Below are 14472 nucleotides of genomic sequence, written 5' to 3'. Positions count from 1 at the left end.
GGAGAATTCTCAAATAGAACTTTCTCCAGAACAATTGCTGGTCTTAATGGAATTGGATAACTAAATACAGATATTAAAAGCTTCTTTATTTAATGTTATGATTGCTACTATACCAGCTATATTAGAATTATGGTATAATCTGTTATTCTTTGTTAAGTGGAATGATATTAAATTAATTGTCCCTTTGTAGGTCAACAGTGGTTGAACCGCAGTTTCATATTGTAACTTAATGTGTTAATAACCATCTTTTGCCTCAAAATGTTTATAAACTTTCTAAAATGATCTACCTAATGTACTCTTAAAAGTGTATATTAACTATCAGTTTTCCTGTTTGACTTGAAAGTCCTTAATGTTTTTGTACTTAATATTTTTTATAATCATAAACTGCAGCAGTTCACTCTTAGAAAAAAATTTACGTTGTATTTCAGCTAATAGAGTTTCAGTTGCATAAAGCGTCTAAGGATATTTGTAATTCCAAGTCTTAAACTCCATTCTGAGTTTCTCTACTGCCAGCTTTGATTCAGCTTTTTCAGATCTGCTGAAGTTAGTTATCTCTTTTCCATCTCCTTGCTGCCATCTGCTATGTTCTTCCTCTTGTATTGTCTCCCATTCTTCATTTTCACAAATTTTGGCCTTTAAAAAAATCCCTTTCCAGTCATTTTTGTCAAGTTTTGGGATGAAGGAAAAGTAAACATCTTTGTTTAGCCAGCTATCTTTACTTGGAAGCCTGTAAGTTAACTTTTAGTATGTTTGTTTTGTCTTTAAAAATATCCAAATGGTTTTTATCTGTTAAAAGAAACTTTTCTAGTAGCAATAATAAAAATTGAGTGCTAGAATTATGTAAATCACATGTTGCAACTATTGAAGAATGCTTAATGAAAATTCCCACAGTATACAGTTACATGAAGAGAACAGATAAACTTTGTAAAATTAACTCTGAAATGGAAGGAAATATAGAAAAACAATTTTTGAATAATGTCATTTTTAGGTGGTTAGTTTTTTCATTGTCCCTTTTTAATTTTTTCCCAAATACTCTTCAGTATGCACAAATGTCTTTTATAATTGAAGGATTTTCTTTTCTTCTTTAAAGATTGAGTTATGTGCCTAAGTGGTAATATTCCGAGAAGGGAACTTACTGGAAACTTATAAATGATTATTGAATTATGACATTTATCCACATAAAATATTTACTTTTATGTTAGGTTTACTATTAATATTACATTTCTACACGTAGAAGTTGAAGTTTTTGAAAATATTAATAGATGTTTTTAACTCCTAAGTTATGAAAACTGCTCAGTACCACTACCTAAAGTTAACTGAGGGTTAAACTATGTTGTTTAGCTTTCCATAATTATTTTACACATGTCCATAGGGAAAGAAATGTCAATAAAAATTAATTTAGATTATACATAATGTTTTATTGTAACCTGATGAATTTCACCATGTAACCCTACATGAACATCTTTCTATGTTAATAAAATAGGTGTATATTCATATTATAATCTTAATATAGTTGTGTACTTGACTTTTCCATCAGGGACACTTGCTAAAATAGCTAGTTATATCTTAATTTTTTAATATGTATTATTGTATAACATGTTTGGAAAGGAGTTTTAGACTTGAAATTTTTTACATTTTTATTTGTTTTTAAAATATTTAGAAAACCCATTTTAGTTGAGTAACATTTGCACTTATTATCTTTTTAAAATTTATTTTTCAAACTGTTGCAGTATGCAGATTTTGTTGTTACCCAAATCTTCTTGTCTTAGGTCATGCTAAATGTGTAGAAGTTGTAAAAACTTTTAACTTACCATTGCTGATGCTTGGAGGAGGTGGCTACACAATCCGTAATGTTGCTCGATGTTGGACATATGAGACTGCAGTTGCCCTTGATTGTGAGATTCCCAATGGTAAGTGTTCTCATTACAATATCTTTATTGTATGAACTGTCAATACAGATGCTCCTCCACTTATGTTGCAATTAGGTCCTGATAAACCCATCATAAGTTGAAAGTATGATAAGTAGAAAATGGATATAATACACTTAACCTACTAAACATGACTTAGCCCAGCCTACTTTAAACGTGCTCAGAACAGTTAGGTTAGGCTTCAATTGGACAAAATAATCTAATACTGAGCCTGTTTTATAAAAATAAAACGTTGAATATTTCATGTAATGTATTGAATACAAGACATTGAAGTTGGGACAAAAAAGCCAGAAAACTGTAAGTCAAGCCATTGAAAGTCAGAGACTGTCTGTATATAGAAATAGATGGATGAATGATTAGAGTAAGTGCCATTCTTTATAAATAGGAGAACATTCACTTTGTGTTCACTTTTAAACATTTTCTTAGGAAATATTTCACCACCTAAATCTGGATTCTGTGCATGGTGTTTTGTGAAAACTGAGCTTGTAATATGTAACTTTATTTTATTGTTTTCATTAGAGTTGCCATATAATGATTACTTTGAGTATTTTGGACCAGACTTCAAACTGCATATTAGTCCTTCAAACATGACAAACCAGAACACTCCAGAATATATGGAAAAGATAAAGTAAGAAATCATTGAGTTGTTTTGATAAACATTTTATCTTGACAAAGATTTAGGATGCTTTAGAGGGCCAAGTATGATGGGTCTTTTTAACTTTATTAGATATTTTGTTTTTTTCTAAAGGATTTGAAACATTAAGTTACTGATTATTCTTTTTTTTTTTTTTTTTTAATTTTTAATTTTTTTGTCAGGATGGGGTATTGCTAGGTTGCCCAGGCTGGTCTCGAACTCCTGGCTTCAAGTGATCCTGTCACCTCTGCCTCTCAGAAGTGCTGAGCTTACAGGCATGAGCCACCATATTCAGCCATTTAATTTCTTCAGTTAATGGAAATAATATTTTTTTATTAGTTGAAATGTATTTTAAAATTGCAAAGTGCACTATAAGTTATTTTCATTGTCTGAAACATTTTGTTAAGGCTTTGTCTCCACAAGCAAAGTAGAGACATTATAGTACATAGCATGGGTTTGAGTCACCTCTGTACCACAAACAAGCTGTATGATGTTTGATAAGTTCACTTGCCTTTGTGCTTATGTTTTCTCATCATTGAAATGGCAGGCTAAAATAATGCCTCCTTGGCCAGTCAAGGTGACTTATGCTTGTAATCCTAATGCTTTGGAAGTCCGAGGTGGGAGGATAGCTTTAGACCAGGAGTTTGTGACCAGCCTGGGCCATATAGTGAGACCTTGTCTGCAAAAAATTTAAAAATTAGCCGGGCATGGTGGCGTACACTTGTAGTCCTAACGCGCAGAGGCTGAGGCAGGAGGATTGCCAGGAGTTCGAGGCTGCAGTGAGCTATGATCTTGCCACTGCACTCTAGTCTGGGCAACAAAGAGAGACCTTTTAATGTATAGGTTTAGCTAGACCAAAGATGAAATTTTTTGCTAAATATTTTCTCTTGCGTGTAAGAACTGCAAAGAAATTTAATTTTGTCTAATAAACTTTGCATGTGTAATTTAGACAGCGTTTATTTGAAAATTTGCGCATGTTACCTCATGCACCTGGTGTCCAGATGCAAGCTATTCCAGAAGATGCTGTTCATGAAGACAGTGGAGATGAAGATGGAGAAGATCCAGACAAGAGAATTTCTAGTAAGATAATGCCTTTATTTTTCCAGTTTGTCAAAATGATAATTGAAATGGAAGGTTTTAGTGGCCTAAGAACTTCACTATAAAGTCATGTTCACGAGCACACTGTTAATATTGTCATTTTTGCCACTTTCAGAGATTTAGCTTCCTGATGTCTCAAAACCTGATTTGGGTGTCAGCAGTTTCAGTTTGTATGGCTGGATATACATATATGATTGAAAGTTTTCAAAAATTAGCCACTTTAGTATATTTGGAAATTAATAAGACATCTCATTTATCTAAAGTAGGGTGAACTAAATAACTAAACATCTGTTTGATTTTACAACTTCTCATTACACTTAATGTGATGGTTAGATTGTAGCATAACGGTATGCGTAATGGTATAGACTGTCTAACATATTTGGTATTGGTACTTTTTTTTTGGTCTACTTCACCTCTCAGCTCTGAAATAAAATGCTACTTTTTAAGTAATGACATTATTCCCATCCCCTATTAGAAAAACACACTTTTTTCCTTTAGAGTTTCAGCATTTTTAAAGAAAAAGAGATTCCCCCAATTTTTATTATGTGTTTTTGAGCCATTTCTTCATACATGAAAGCAAAGTTTTCAATATTAAATAAACCATTCATTCCATTCAAATTTTAAAATCATTAGGCATGTTATCCTTTACGTTTAAATGTGGTAACTAACTGCTTAGTGCATTTGTATGAGTATGCTGTAATGATTATAAAACCTGTGACTGTTTTTGTCAAAATTTATTAAAATATTCTGTGCAGTTCGAGCATCAGACAAGCGGATAGCTTGCGATGAAGAATTCTCAGATTCTGAGGATGAAGGAGAAGGAGGTCGAAGAAATGTGGCTGATCATAAGAAAGGAGCAAAGAAAGCTAGAATTGAAGAAGATAAGAAAGAAACAGAGGACAAAAAAACAGGTCAGATTTGTTTCTTGGTAATTGTGTTTTAATTGTAAATTTTAAAAATTGAGGTGCATTGTAATGTTTATGCTATCGAGAAGTCAGTTGCACAGGTATCAGAGGAGGAAGTATGCTAGGTAGGTGACTCTTTTTTCTTACATATAAGTGGTACTTAGCTCTTAAAGCTTTTATATAAATGTTATTGTTCCTATTTGCTTTAGTAATACAGGAAACCTTATTTTCTTGATAACATAGGTTTAAAATAGTGAACATTGCATTGTGATATAGATTGGTTAAGAAAGAGGACAAAGTAATTATGAATCTATTGGTAGTGCATGGTCAGAACTGAACTTCTAAGGTAATTTTTAGCTACCCAAAGCTTATTTAATGGGAGAAAACACAAAGAAGAGTTACATATCCTTAGACCAGTTTTGCCATTTTGAAAAAGGTCAAATAATGGATTTTGTTCAGAAATTGAAGAAAACATTAAAAACTCTGAGGAAAGCTAGGAGGGGATTTGGGACCTGGGTTAGGGAGGAAAAAATACTTTGATACATTGCCTTACTTTAAAACACTGTGTTAGCTTTAGGCAATTGAATTTGCTACCGGAATCTGTTACCTTTCATCTGACTTCCCAGAACACTTACACATGCCTCTGCCAGTTTATTTAACACATCATATTATAGCACCTCACAGGATTTTGTCTCCCTACTAGATTGAGCTGCTCATGGCTAGGGAACACAGTATCTTAAATATTTGCATTCTCAGCACTTGATGCATTTCCTAATGGAAGTAATGGTGATGAGCACACGTTTTAGTTAACCTGTTAATTTTGATCCTGTAGTATGTGAAAAACTGATTTAGAGATAATGATCCAATTTTTCCTATGTCTATCAAATTGAAGTTATGTGAATAAGCCGGCTTTTTTTTTTTTTTTTTTTTTAACTAGAGTTGGTAATCTATAACATCTGACACATTTAGTTCTGTTCTTTTACTTGTGGATTCACTCCTCAATAGGCTACATACAGAAATTTATAATTTTAACTTCCCAATGTATTACAATGATGGCTTCAGTCTATATTTGTAACTGATTGACATCCAAAAATTCAAGCCATGACTGAGTTAAGAAGGACTTAACTTTAGCTGTAGGATTTTCCTAACTTTTTTCTTTTCTTTCATTTTCACTATGTCTTCTTGTCTGTCTGTTTTTGGTGTTCTTATTTTTAAAAGCTTTATCTTTTCTGTGCTTAAAAAATAAACCCTCTATTTGGTGATGAGGCTCTTTCGATAGGGCCTTGCAGTTGTTAAAATTCTTCAGCCTACTGAAAAATGAAATACTACCACAGAAAGCTTTTTTAAAATCTATAGGTCAAAACCTAGAGTTAGGGCCACCTTTTCTCCCTCTGCACCCCAATCCAGTGACTATTCATAGCTTGTACTGCCATCATTTAGGAAACACCCAACACAAAGCTTATTTAGACCGAATTCATTAATAATAAGATTGCATAACTTTTTATATTTTAAAAATAAAGTATATTTTGAAATAATATATATACATTTTATATTTCAAAATAGGTTTTAATCTTTTCCCAATCTTTATTTTTAGACGTTAAGGAAGAAGATAAATCCAAGGACAACAGTGGTGAAAAAACAGATACCAAAGGGTAAATGATGTTCCTTATCAAGTACTTTTTACATACTATAAAAATACTAAACATGTTTATTGGTGTGTGTTTGTGTACACACTTCAGAAATGCTAGACTGAACCTTAGAACATCATTATGAGGTGCTCTGAATTTTAGTTTGTATTGGTACATAAGACAACATATGCCATCTTACCTATTGGTTTATCAGTATAACTATATCAGTCAGTTTGTATTCTTGTACGTAATTTATCTGAGACCCTTTTTTGCTGTTATCTTTTATATATGCACTTAGTGGTTTTCATGGTGTTCTTATTTCTGTGTACATGATTTTTTTAGTGTTGTGAGATAGGTAAGTTTAAGAAACAATTTTAAGTAAAAACAGTTGAGGATTTTATTGTCAGAAAGCATGTAAATGTTTGGGCACACATAATTTTGTGCCAGCCTTTACAGGATAACTTGGAATAGTTTATTAAATCACTAGAAAAATTAAGGCATTAATTACTCCAGAAACACTTAAGACATTATCAATTAATGTGTTTCTTAGCATGAGCCTACAGGACCTGATCAATATAATAGGTCAGTGCATTTAAACCAAGATTGTGCCATTTTTAATATTTCACATTGCCTCTTTTAACAGAACCAAATCAGAACAGCTCAGCAACCCCTGAATTTGACAGTCTCACCAATTTCAGAAAATCATTAAAAAGAAAATATTGAAAGGAAAATGTTTTCTTTTTGAAGACTTCTGGCTTCATTTTATACTACTTTGGCATGGACTGTATTTATTTTCAAATGGCTTTTTCGTTTTTGTTTTTCTTGGCAAGTTTTATTGTGAGTTTTTCTAATTATGAAGCAAAATTTCTTTTCTCCACCATGCTTTATGTGATAGTATTTAAAATTGATGTGAGTTATTATGTCAAAAAAACTGATCTATTAAAGAAGTAATTGGCCTTTCTGAGCTGATTTTTCCATCTTTTGTAATTATCTTTATTAAAAAATTGTACTTGGATTATCTTTTGTCTGTTTATTACTACAATATGAAATCTTGTTTCAGTGGCTAATGACATCATTTCTGTAGACTTACAGTACACTCTAGGTGAAAGATAATGATTACAGCTTGAAAGATAACTATTTGCTGTTTCTTTGGGAAGAGTATTTATAGTAATTATTACCTATTTTTGCAATAGAAATTCTACCACCTTGCCCTCTATAGCTTAGCCAGTTAGTATCAGTGAAGATTAACATCCCATTACAATTTATGAAATAATACAGACTCTGCAATTGAGATGTAGGAGTTCTTTGAGTTGACGCAAAGATTCTCAAAATTGAAATGGAAATTCTGAATTGAAAGAAGAAACTGACCAGAACTTGTATTGACCAGACTTGCCTATAGTATATTGCTGGTTTAAAATGGAACCTGCTATTCAGACAAAACCTGTTTCTTTTACTGCATTTACATGGCATCCAGGTTCCATTATTATTTACATGACATCCAGGTTTCTAACTCAAGGAAATAAACACAACTGATTTATCATTCAACAACTACTTATTGTGTGTCTGCCCATTTTAAGACTGTAGGAGTGTAACTGAATATAATGGAAAAATGCTTTCACTCAGAGCTTACATTCTAGTAGCAGGAAGCAGACAAATGGGAGTAACTCCTGCTACTAAGATGTGCAAAGAAGACAAAACATTTTAGGAACTCGCCAAAATCAGTGAAATCTCCCTTTTTGTCAGGCCCACATTGATTCTTTTGAGATTAAAGATTACAGAATGCCAGAAGATAATTCAGTCAAAAGTATTTCTCTTCAGTGCAGTAAAATATTAAAAGAAAAAATATTTCTCTACAAGCCTCTTAAATATTTCAGACATTCACAATAGCACCTAGACTTTTGTAATGAACAGCTGTGCACCCACCCCGACTTAACACATATTTTACTTTTGCTATATTTGCTTCGGTGTTTTTTTCTTAAAATACACTGAAATTGAAGCTCTCTTTGTATACTTTGTCGTTTGTAATCCTCCCTCCCTCCCAGCCTTAAGAAGTAATCACCATTGTGATTATTTTATCCATGTTTTTGTGAATATTTTACCCATGTTTTTGTACTTTTGCTACATATTTGTTATCAATCTGTAAACCTTTATGACATTAGGAACTAAGGAACTTAGTCCCTTTGTTAGGGGGATAATGGAATGTATTTAGTGTTTGTGAAACACATAGATGGTATGTGTTTGGACAATTCTGTAACTTTGCTTTTTTTCTTTTTATTATTTTTCCATAGCTTATTGGGGAACAGGTGGTGTTTGGTTACATGATTAAGTTCTTTAGTGGTGATTTGTGGGATTTTGGTGGACCCATCACCCAAGCAGTGTACACTGCACCCTATTTGTAATCTTTTATCCCTCGCCCCCCTCCCACCATGCCTCCCGTCCACCATGATGATCCTCAGTTTTAAATAAGAAAATACCATTTCGCAGGCTCCAGATGTTCTGGCATCCTCCCTGTGGATCTCCCAGTGCCTGCAGCTCACAGGACAACAGGGGCTGTGGTAGAGTCACCTAGGAGATCCTGGAGTAGTGGATGGAGGAGATGGAACAGTGAAGACGGAAACTGAGCTCAGTACCCGGGTGCCAGGAGACAAAGACCGTTTGCTTTTTTTCATTTAATATTCTGATCTACCCCTGTTGACCCATGTTAAGTATAGTTCATTTTGACTGTTATGTATTATGTTCCATTGTGTGAACATACTGAAATTGTACACTTCAATACTATACTGGATCTCCTTGGGTGTATTTAAGAGGTTTTGTTTTTCTAAGTAGTTGGTTATATACAACTAAAACCTCAAGAGAACTATCTAAAGCAATTTCAGCAAGGTGATTTGGTACAGCATTAATATAAAGAAATCAGTAACACTTAGTGACCAAGTCTGTTGGAAGAACAAAGATCCCCATTTGTAATAACAAAATTTTTAGAAATAATATGTAAAGAAGCTATAGTTCTTGTGTCTAGTAAGGTCAGTGTAACATAGTAGGATGTCAGAATACCCTAATACTTTAAAAAATTCATATTGGATAAAAATGATATTTGAAATTGGCAAGGAAAGACATTATTTTGTAAGTGGAATTGGGACAACAACTGGTAACCAAATGGAAAACCCAGTTTTCTGCCCTCCACTAGAAGATTTAAATAGGAAAAGATAAAACTACCAAAAACCTAAACTCTTAAAGCAAATGGATTGAAGAAGGCCTAAGTGTGACACCAAACTCAACTATAAAAGAAATGATATGTTTGATAACAACAAAAAAATTAGTTCAGTGGACCAACAAAAACTTAGACGACAAGTCAAGAAAAATGACAAAAGACAGAGTGGGAGGCAGATTTGTAACTCATCCAGGTCAAAAGGCTCATATCTAAAGATAGTAGAGGAACAAAATGTATAAGGATGTGAACTGGGAAACAAATACATATAAATAGTTTGTAAATATGAAAAGATCTTTAACCTCAGTAAATAAAAAGCTATAGAGAGACTTATTTTTTAACCTAGTTTTTTAAACCTATTATGTTTATTTATTTTTTCTTTTTTTGAGACGGAGTCTCGCTGTTGCCCAGGCTGGTGTGCAATGGCGCATTCTCGGCTCACTGCACCCTCCGCCTCCCAGGTTGAAGCCATTCTCCTGCGTCAGCCTCCTGAGTAGCTGGGATTACAGGCGCCCGTCACCACGCCCAGCTAATTGTTTTGTTATTTTTAGTAGAGACGGGGTTTCACTATGTTGGCCAGGCTGGCCTCGAACTCCTGACCTCATGATCCACCCACCTTGGCCTTCCAAAGTGCTGGGATTACAGGTGTGAGCTGCTGCGCCTGGCTGTTTATTTCTTTTTTTTAGAGAAAGGATCTCGGTCACCCAGGATGGAGTGTGGTAGCCTGATCATATCTCACATCTTAGAACTTCTGGGCTTAGGGTATTCTCCCACCTCAGCCTCCCAAGTAGCTGGGACTACAAGTGTGCACCATCACACCTAGCTGATTTTTACATTTTTATTTTGGAGAGATGGTGTCTCCCTGTGTTGCCCAGGCTGGTCACAAACTCCTAGGCTCAAGCGATTCTCCTGACTCAGGCATGAGCCACCGTACCCGGCCTAAACCTATCATGTTACAGACTTAGAAAGCAACTATTGTCAAGTGTTTGAGGAAACTCACGTCAGGTTTGGTAAACTTAGATATTAACTCAAGTAAAGCTCTTTAATTCATTTAATGAAGGTGCCACATTGTCTCAGTTCTCTATGGCATGGGTGAACGCTGTTCTAAGTCAGCATTGGTACTCTAAGCTAGTTACATCATATCTAAGCTTTGCCCTTCTACCAGAGCTGCTAGCATTCTGTCAGTGGGCAATTATTTGAAGTTCTTACATTGAAGTTAGTCACCTACATCTTCTGTTTTTTATGGTTTTGATGTAGTAATACTGCTGAAGTTTTTTTGATAACTGCGATTCATAATATTTGTTATTCATATTGTGATGTAAATGATAGGGGCTTTTGAAAACAAGTAGTAATCATTTCAATAGTTTAGGGTCTCTCCACCATAATCTTAGGAAAATTACTAACCTCTGTGCCTCAGTTGCTTCATCATTTAAAATGAGGAAAATAATAGTCCCTACTTAATAGGTTCATTGTGAGGATTGAGTTAATAACATAGTTAATGCTCAGTAAGGGTTAGCTGCTATTTTTTTTTTTCTTTTTTTTTTGAAAGGGTCTCACTCTTTTGCCCAGGTTGGAGTGCAGTGGCATGATCTTGGCTCACTGCAACCTCTGCTTCCTAGGTTCAGGTGATTCTCATGCCTCAGCCTCCCAAGCAGCTGGGAGTACAGGTGTGCACCACCACACTTGGCTAATTTTTGTATATTTAGTAGAGACGGGTTCTCACCATATTGTCCAGGCTGGTCTTGAACTCCTTACCTCAAATGATCCACCCGCCTGGGGCTCCCAAAGTGCTGGGATTACAGGCATGAGCCACCGCGCCTGGCTTGCTATTGTTATGAGGTAAAGGTAGATAGATGGGTGAGAGTGGTGCCAGGGGAAGTGTTAAATTTTTGAGTGTTCCTTTAGATGCCAGATGGGTTGTATCTGAGCCTTTTATTGCAGTTTGATGCCTACTAGTGTGAAGACTACTAGGTCATAGTGGATAGAGAAGCAATCTTGGAGACCTGATTTTAGCAAGGATACGAATAATATTTGACAACTTTGGGGGGATCTTGATGCCTCTGTAATTTACTCAAGGATAATCTCAAGAAAAATGGCATTAAGTAGATTACAGAACAATAGAACTATCATATTGTTATTATTGGCTATTTACATGAGCAATGTGGAGAAATGTTTAGGATTACAGCATTTAGAAGCTTCTCAATTGCTGCATTTCCTCACTGTACCACAAGATGGCAGATACGGCATTTAAAATTTTTTTTTCTGTGTGTTTTCTCTTATAGTCACTTGGTGGCCATGTAACAAGCAGAGCAACATGTATTAACAGATTCTTTTTGAATGCAATATTGGATTAAAAACTATTTGAATTAAACTACAATTAAGTTTACTGATTTAGGTTTTCCTATAAGAATTATAACACTAATTTCTAAGTTTTACATCTGCAAAACACAGTAGAGTGTATCTGGTAGTCATTGACTAATTGTGACTTTGCTAGTCAGACAAAATGGAACTGAATATTAGAGCCAGAATAATTTTCTGTTTTGACTGGTGGTAAGAATCAGTTAGTATACAGAATGGGAAAGAATTGAAATTTATTTCTAGGAATTATAGTGAAGTTAATATTCAGGGGCATTGGGTGCTTGTTCCATGACTTTTGTTTACTGAACTAAGTACCTAACCCCTTTGGTCTTTCAACACTGCAGAGTTATGATTAGGATTATTAACGAAAAATTCTTTTTTAGTAGAATAAACGGTTAAGGACAGAAGACACCTTGATTAGATTCTGTTATTTGCTCTTTTTATTAAGATTGTTTTTACTCTAAATGTTAAAGAAATGTATAATTATTTCTAAGGTAAAATGAGTAGCAGGATTCTGAATAGGAAATTTTTTTGGCCAGACCCATTTTGCAACCAGTGGTTTGTATTTAGGAGTGAGTTGAACAAAGAAGACTCTAATCTGTTTTTGTGTTGTGGATTTTTTATTCTATTGATAAATCAGTAGCTTCCAGCTTCTCTTGTATCCTCTACTAGTCATCTTTTTTGTTTCTTCAGAAATAAACATCCAGGGTCACTTCCCTGCACTTGCCATATACTTACTAGGATGATGTACAGGTAAAACTTTTAAAGGAAAACACAGACAGGCAATTCCTAAAGTAAAAGAGAGCACATTATCAAAACTGGCTGTACTTAACAAATACCAACAAAAAGTCATTACACTTCTGGCAACAAATAATGTTTGATTTAAAAAGACAAGAATTTCCCCTTTTGCTCTTATTTTTTTAATATGCTATGTCCTTAAGTGAGAAATGCACTTCAAAAATTTTCTTATTCTGAAGTCTAGCCGGAAAGTTTGAACTTGTGTTGCCTTTGGCTAGACTAGGTGAAATTAAGGTGCTCAAGAGGGCACTGTTGTGTGGCCCCGTGGTAGATAATAGCCCTCCAAGCATGAGGATGGGAGATCTACCGTTCACCAGTATTTCCAAAGTTATATTCTTAAAAAGGCTAGATTTCTAATTTCCGTAGAATCTAGGTATGTTCTTTTCAACTCAGCATCTGATGAGAAAGTTTGGGCAAGTAGGTGCAAAAAATTTACTCTAGATACCATATTCCAGGAAAAAATATAATTCAAGTCCAACTTATTACTAGCTGTCACCTTCCCCAACAATCAAATAAGCATTGTTATTGTCAAACACATCTATTTGTATAGTTCAGTGTTTATATGTAATGGACTTAGGTATAATTCCTGTGCTATTCCCTTTTGATGCCAAACACCCTTTTGTAATCTGTTTTGTTTGAAATGCAAATTTTTATGTCTTAAAGTAAATGGCAGCATTGGGCTTTCTTAATGTAATGACTCTTCTGCCATCCTATTTCTAGAGTTAGGCAGAAAATTCTGTAAATCTATCTTATTTCCAGTCTGTTTGTGACTATGGTGGGCAGTAAATCTGATTTCCCAGAAAAACACATCTGGACCCCAACAGGTAAGGTAAACAAGCCTCATCTTAAATTGTTTGTGCTTCCGACCTGACCTCAAAACACCATCATCATCTAGAGCAGCAACAAGTAAAGAACAATGCACTGGAAATCACATATATGGGTCTAGCACCAGCCTTTACATTACACAACTTTGCTTTGGGCAAGTCATTTAAATTTCTGTGCTTCAGTTTACTAAATCTATGAAACTGACTAGGTAATAGCTGACATGCTTTTCCAGCACTCCGTCTTTTACCTGTCTGATGTCACAAATTGATCATTCCTTTCTGGCCTTGAGATGCATATCAACCCAGATAGTCATTAACCCAGATAGTTGGCATTAAGGATAAAATGTTTTTGCCTTTCCTGTCCTGCAAACTCTTTAAAGTCCAAAATATGCCTTTATATCTTTATGTGTAATAGGTATGAAATCTATTTCTTGGTTGTTGAATACGATAGGCTTATTAGACATTCTAAAGTCAACTTTTTTCTCATATTTAAACATTTACCCGTAGAAATTCATTTTTTTAAAGTTTTAAGTCAGTTGATTGTACCAAACATTACTATTAAAAAAAAAAATCGAAGTCAGAGACCAGAGTTTCCCTGCATCAGCGTTCAGTCAGGAGACAGGAACTATACTAATTTGAACATGTAAAGTTCACACACATTCCTTCTACCCAAGGAAGAGCCTACCTTACCTTCCCTGTCCAGCACTGAGATAGAAACTCTGGAGAATCCACATTCATGGGTCACTGGGTGACAGAGAAGTCCTCAGGGCATTGCACGGGTGTAACTTGTTGAAAATTCACTCTCCAACATTTGCTGGATATCTGACCTCTAGAGTGTTAGGGAAAGCTGTTCATCGAAAGGTGTCTCACAGGAGGAACTCTATCATGAAACTCCCCGAGCTGGTGCAGAGGAAGCTACCGAGTGCTGCTGATCACACAGCAGGGGCCAGATCCTAGAGAACTGGCTGGAGATGTTAGAGTAAGGAGCTAAAGAAGCCATGTGTGTTTCAGGGACCTGATGAGAAGAGCACACCTGAAAGTGAGAAAAGAAGCTTCTTCCTCCGGTAGCAAAGCAGCTTGACATCATGCCACCT

The 14472-nt window shown here is 34.8% G+C and overlaps 1 protein-coding gene across 1 annotated transcript in view; it reads left to right on the top strand.

Moving 5' to 3' along the window:
* The window catches only part of HDAC2 (histone deacetylase 2), a 30981-nt gene extending 23773 nt beyond the window's left edge, over positions 1 to 7208 (top strand). The window contains exons 9-14 of the mRNA XM_004044559.4: positions 1770 to 1910; positions 2448 to 2556; positions 3512 to 3642; positions 4416 to 4571; positions 6160 to 6217; positions 6837 to 7208. Coding sequence (XP_004044607.1) covers positions 1770 to 1910; positions 2448 to 2556; positions 3512 to 3642; positions 4416 to 4571; positions 6160 to 6217; positions 6837 to 6867 — 626 coding nt within the window. The 3' untranslated portion in view covers positions 6868 to 7208. The remainder of the gene's footprint in view (positions 1 to 1769; positions 1911 to 2447; positions 2557 to 3511; positions 3643 to 4415; positions 4572 to 6159; positions 6218 to 6836) is intronic.
* The last annotated feature ends 7264 nt before the right edge of the window (positions 7209 to 14472 follow it).

The sequence above is a fragment of the Gorilla gorilla genome, chromosome 5, assembly GCF_029281585.2.
Source record: "Gorilla gorilla gorilla isolate KB3781 chromosome 5, NHGRI_mGorGor1-v2.1_pri, whole genome shotgun sequence".
NCBI lineage: Eukaryota > Metazoa > Chordata > Mammalia > Primates > Hominidae > Gorilla > Gorilla gorilla.
The sequence above is the reverse complement of the archived record's forward strand: the minus strand, read 5'-3'. Positions and strand labels throughout refer to the sequence as shown.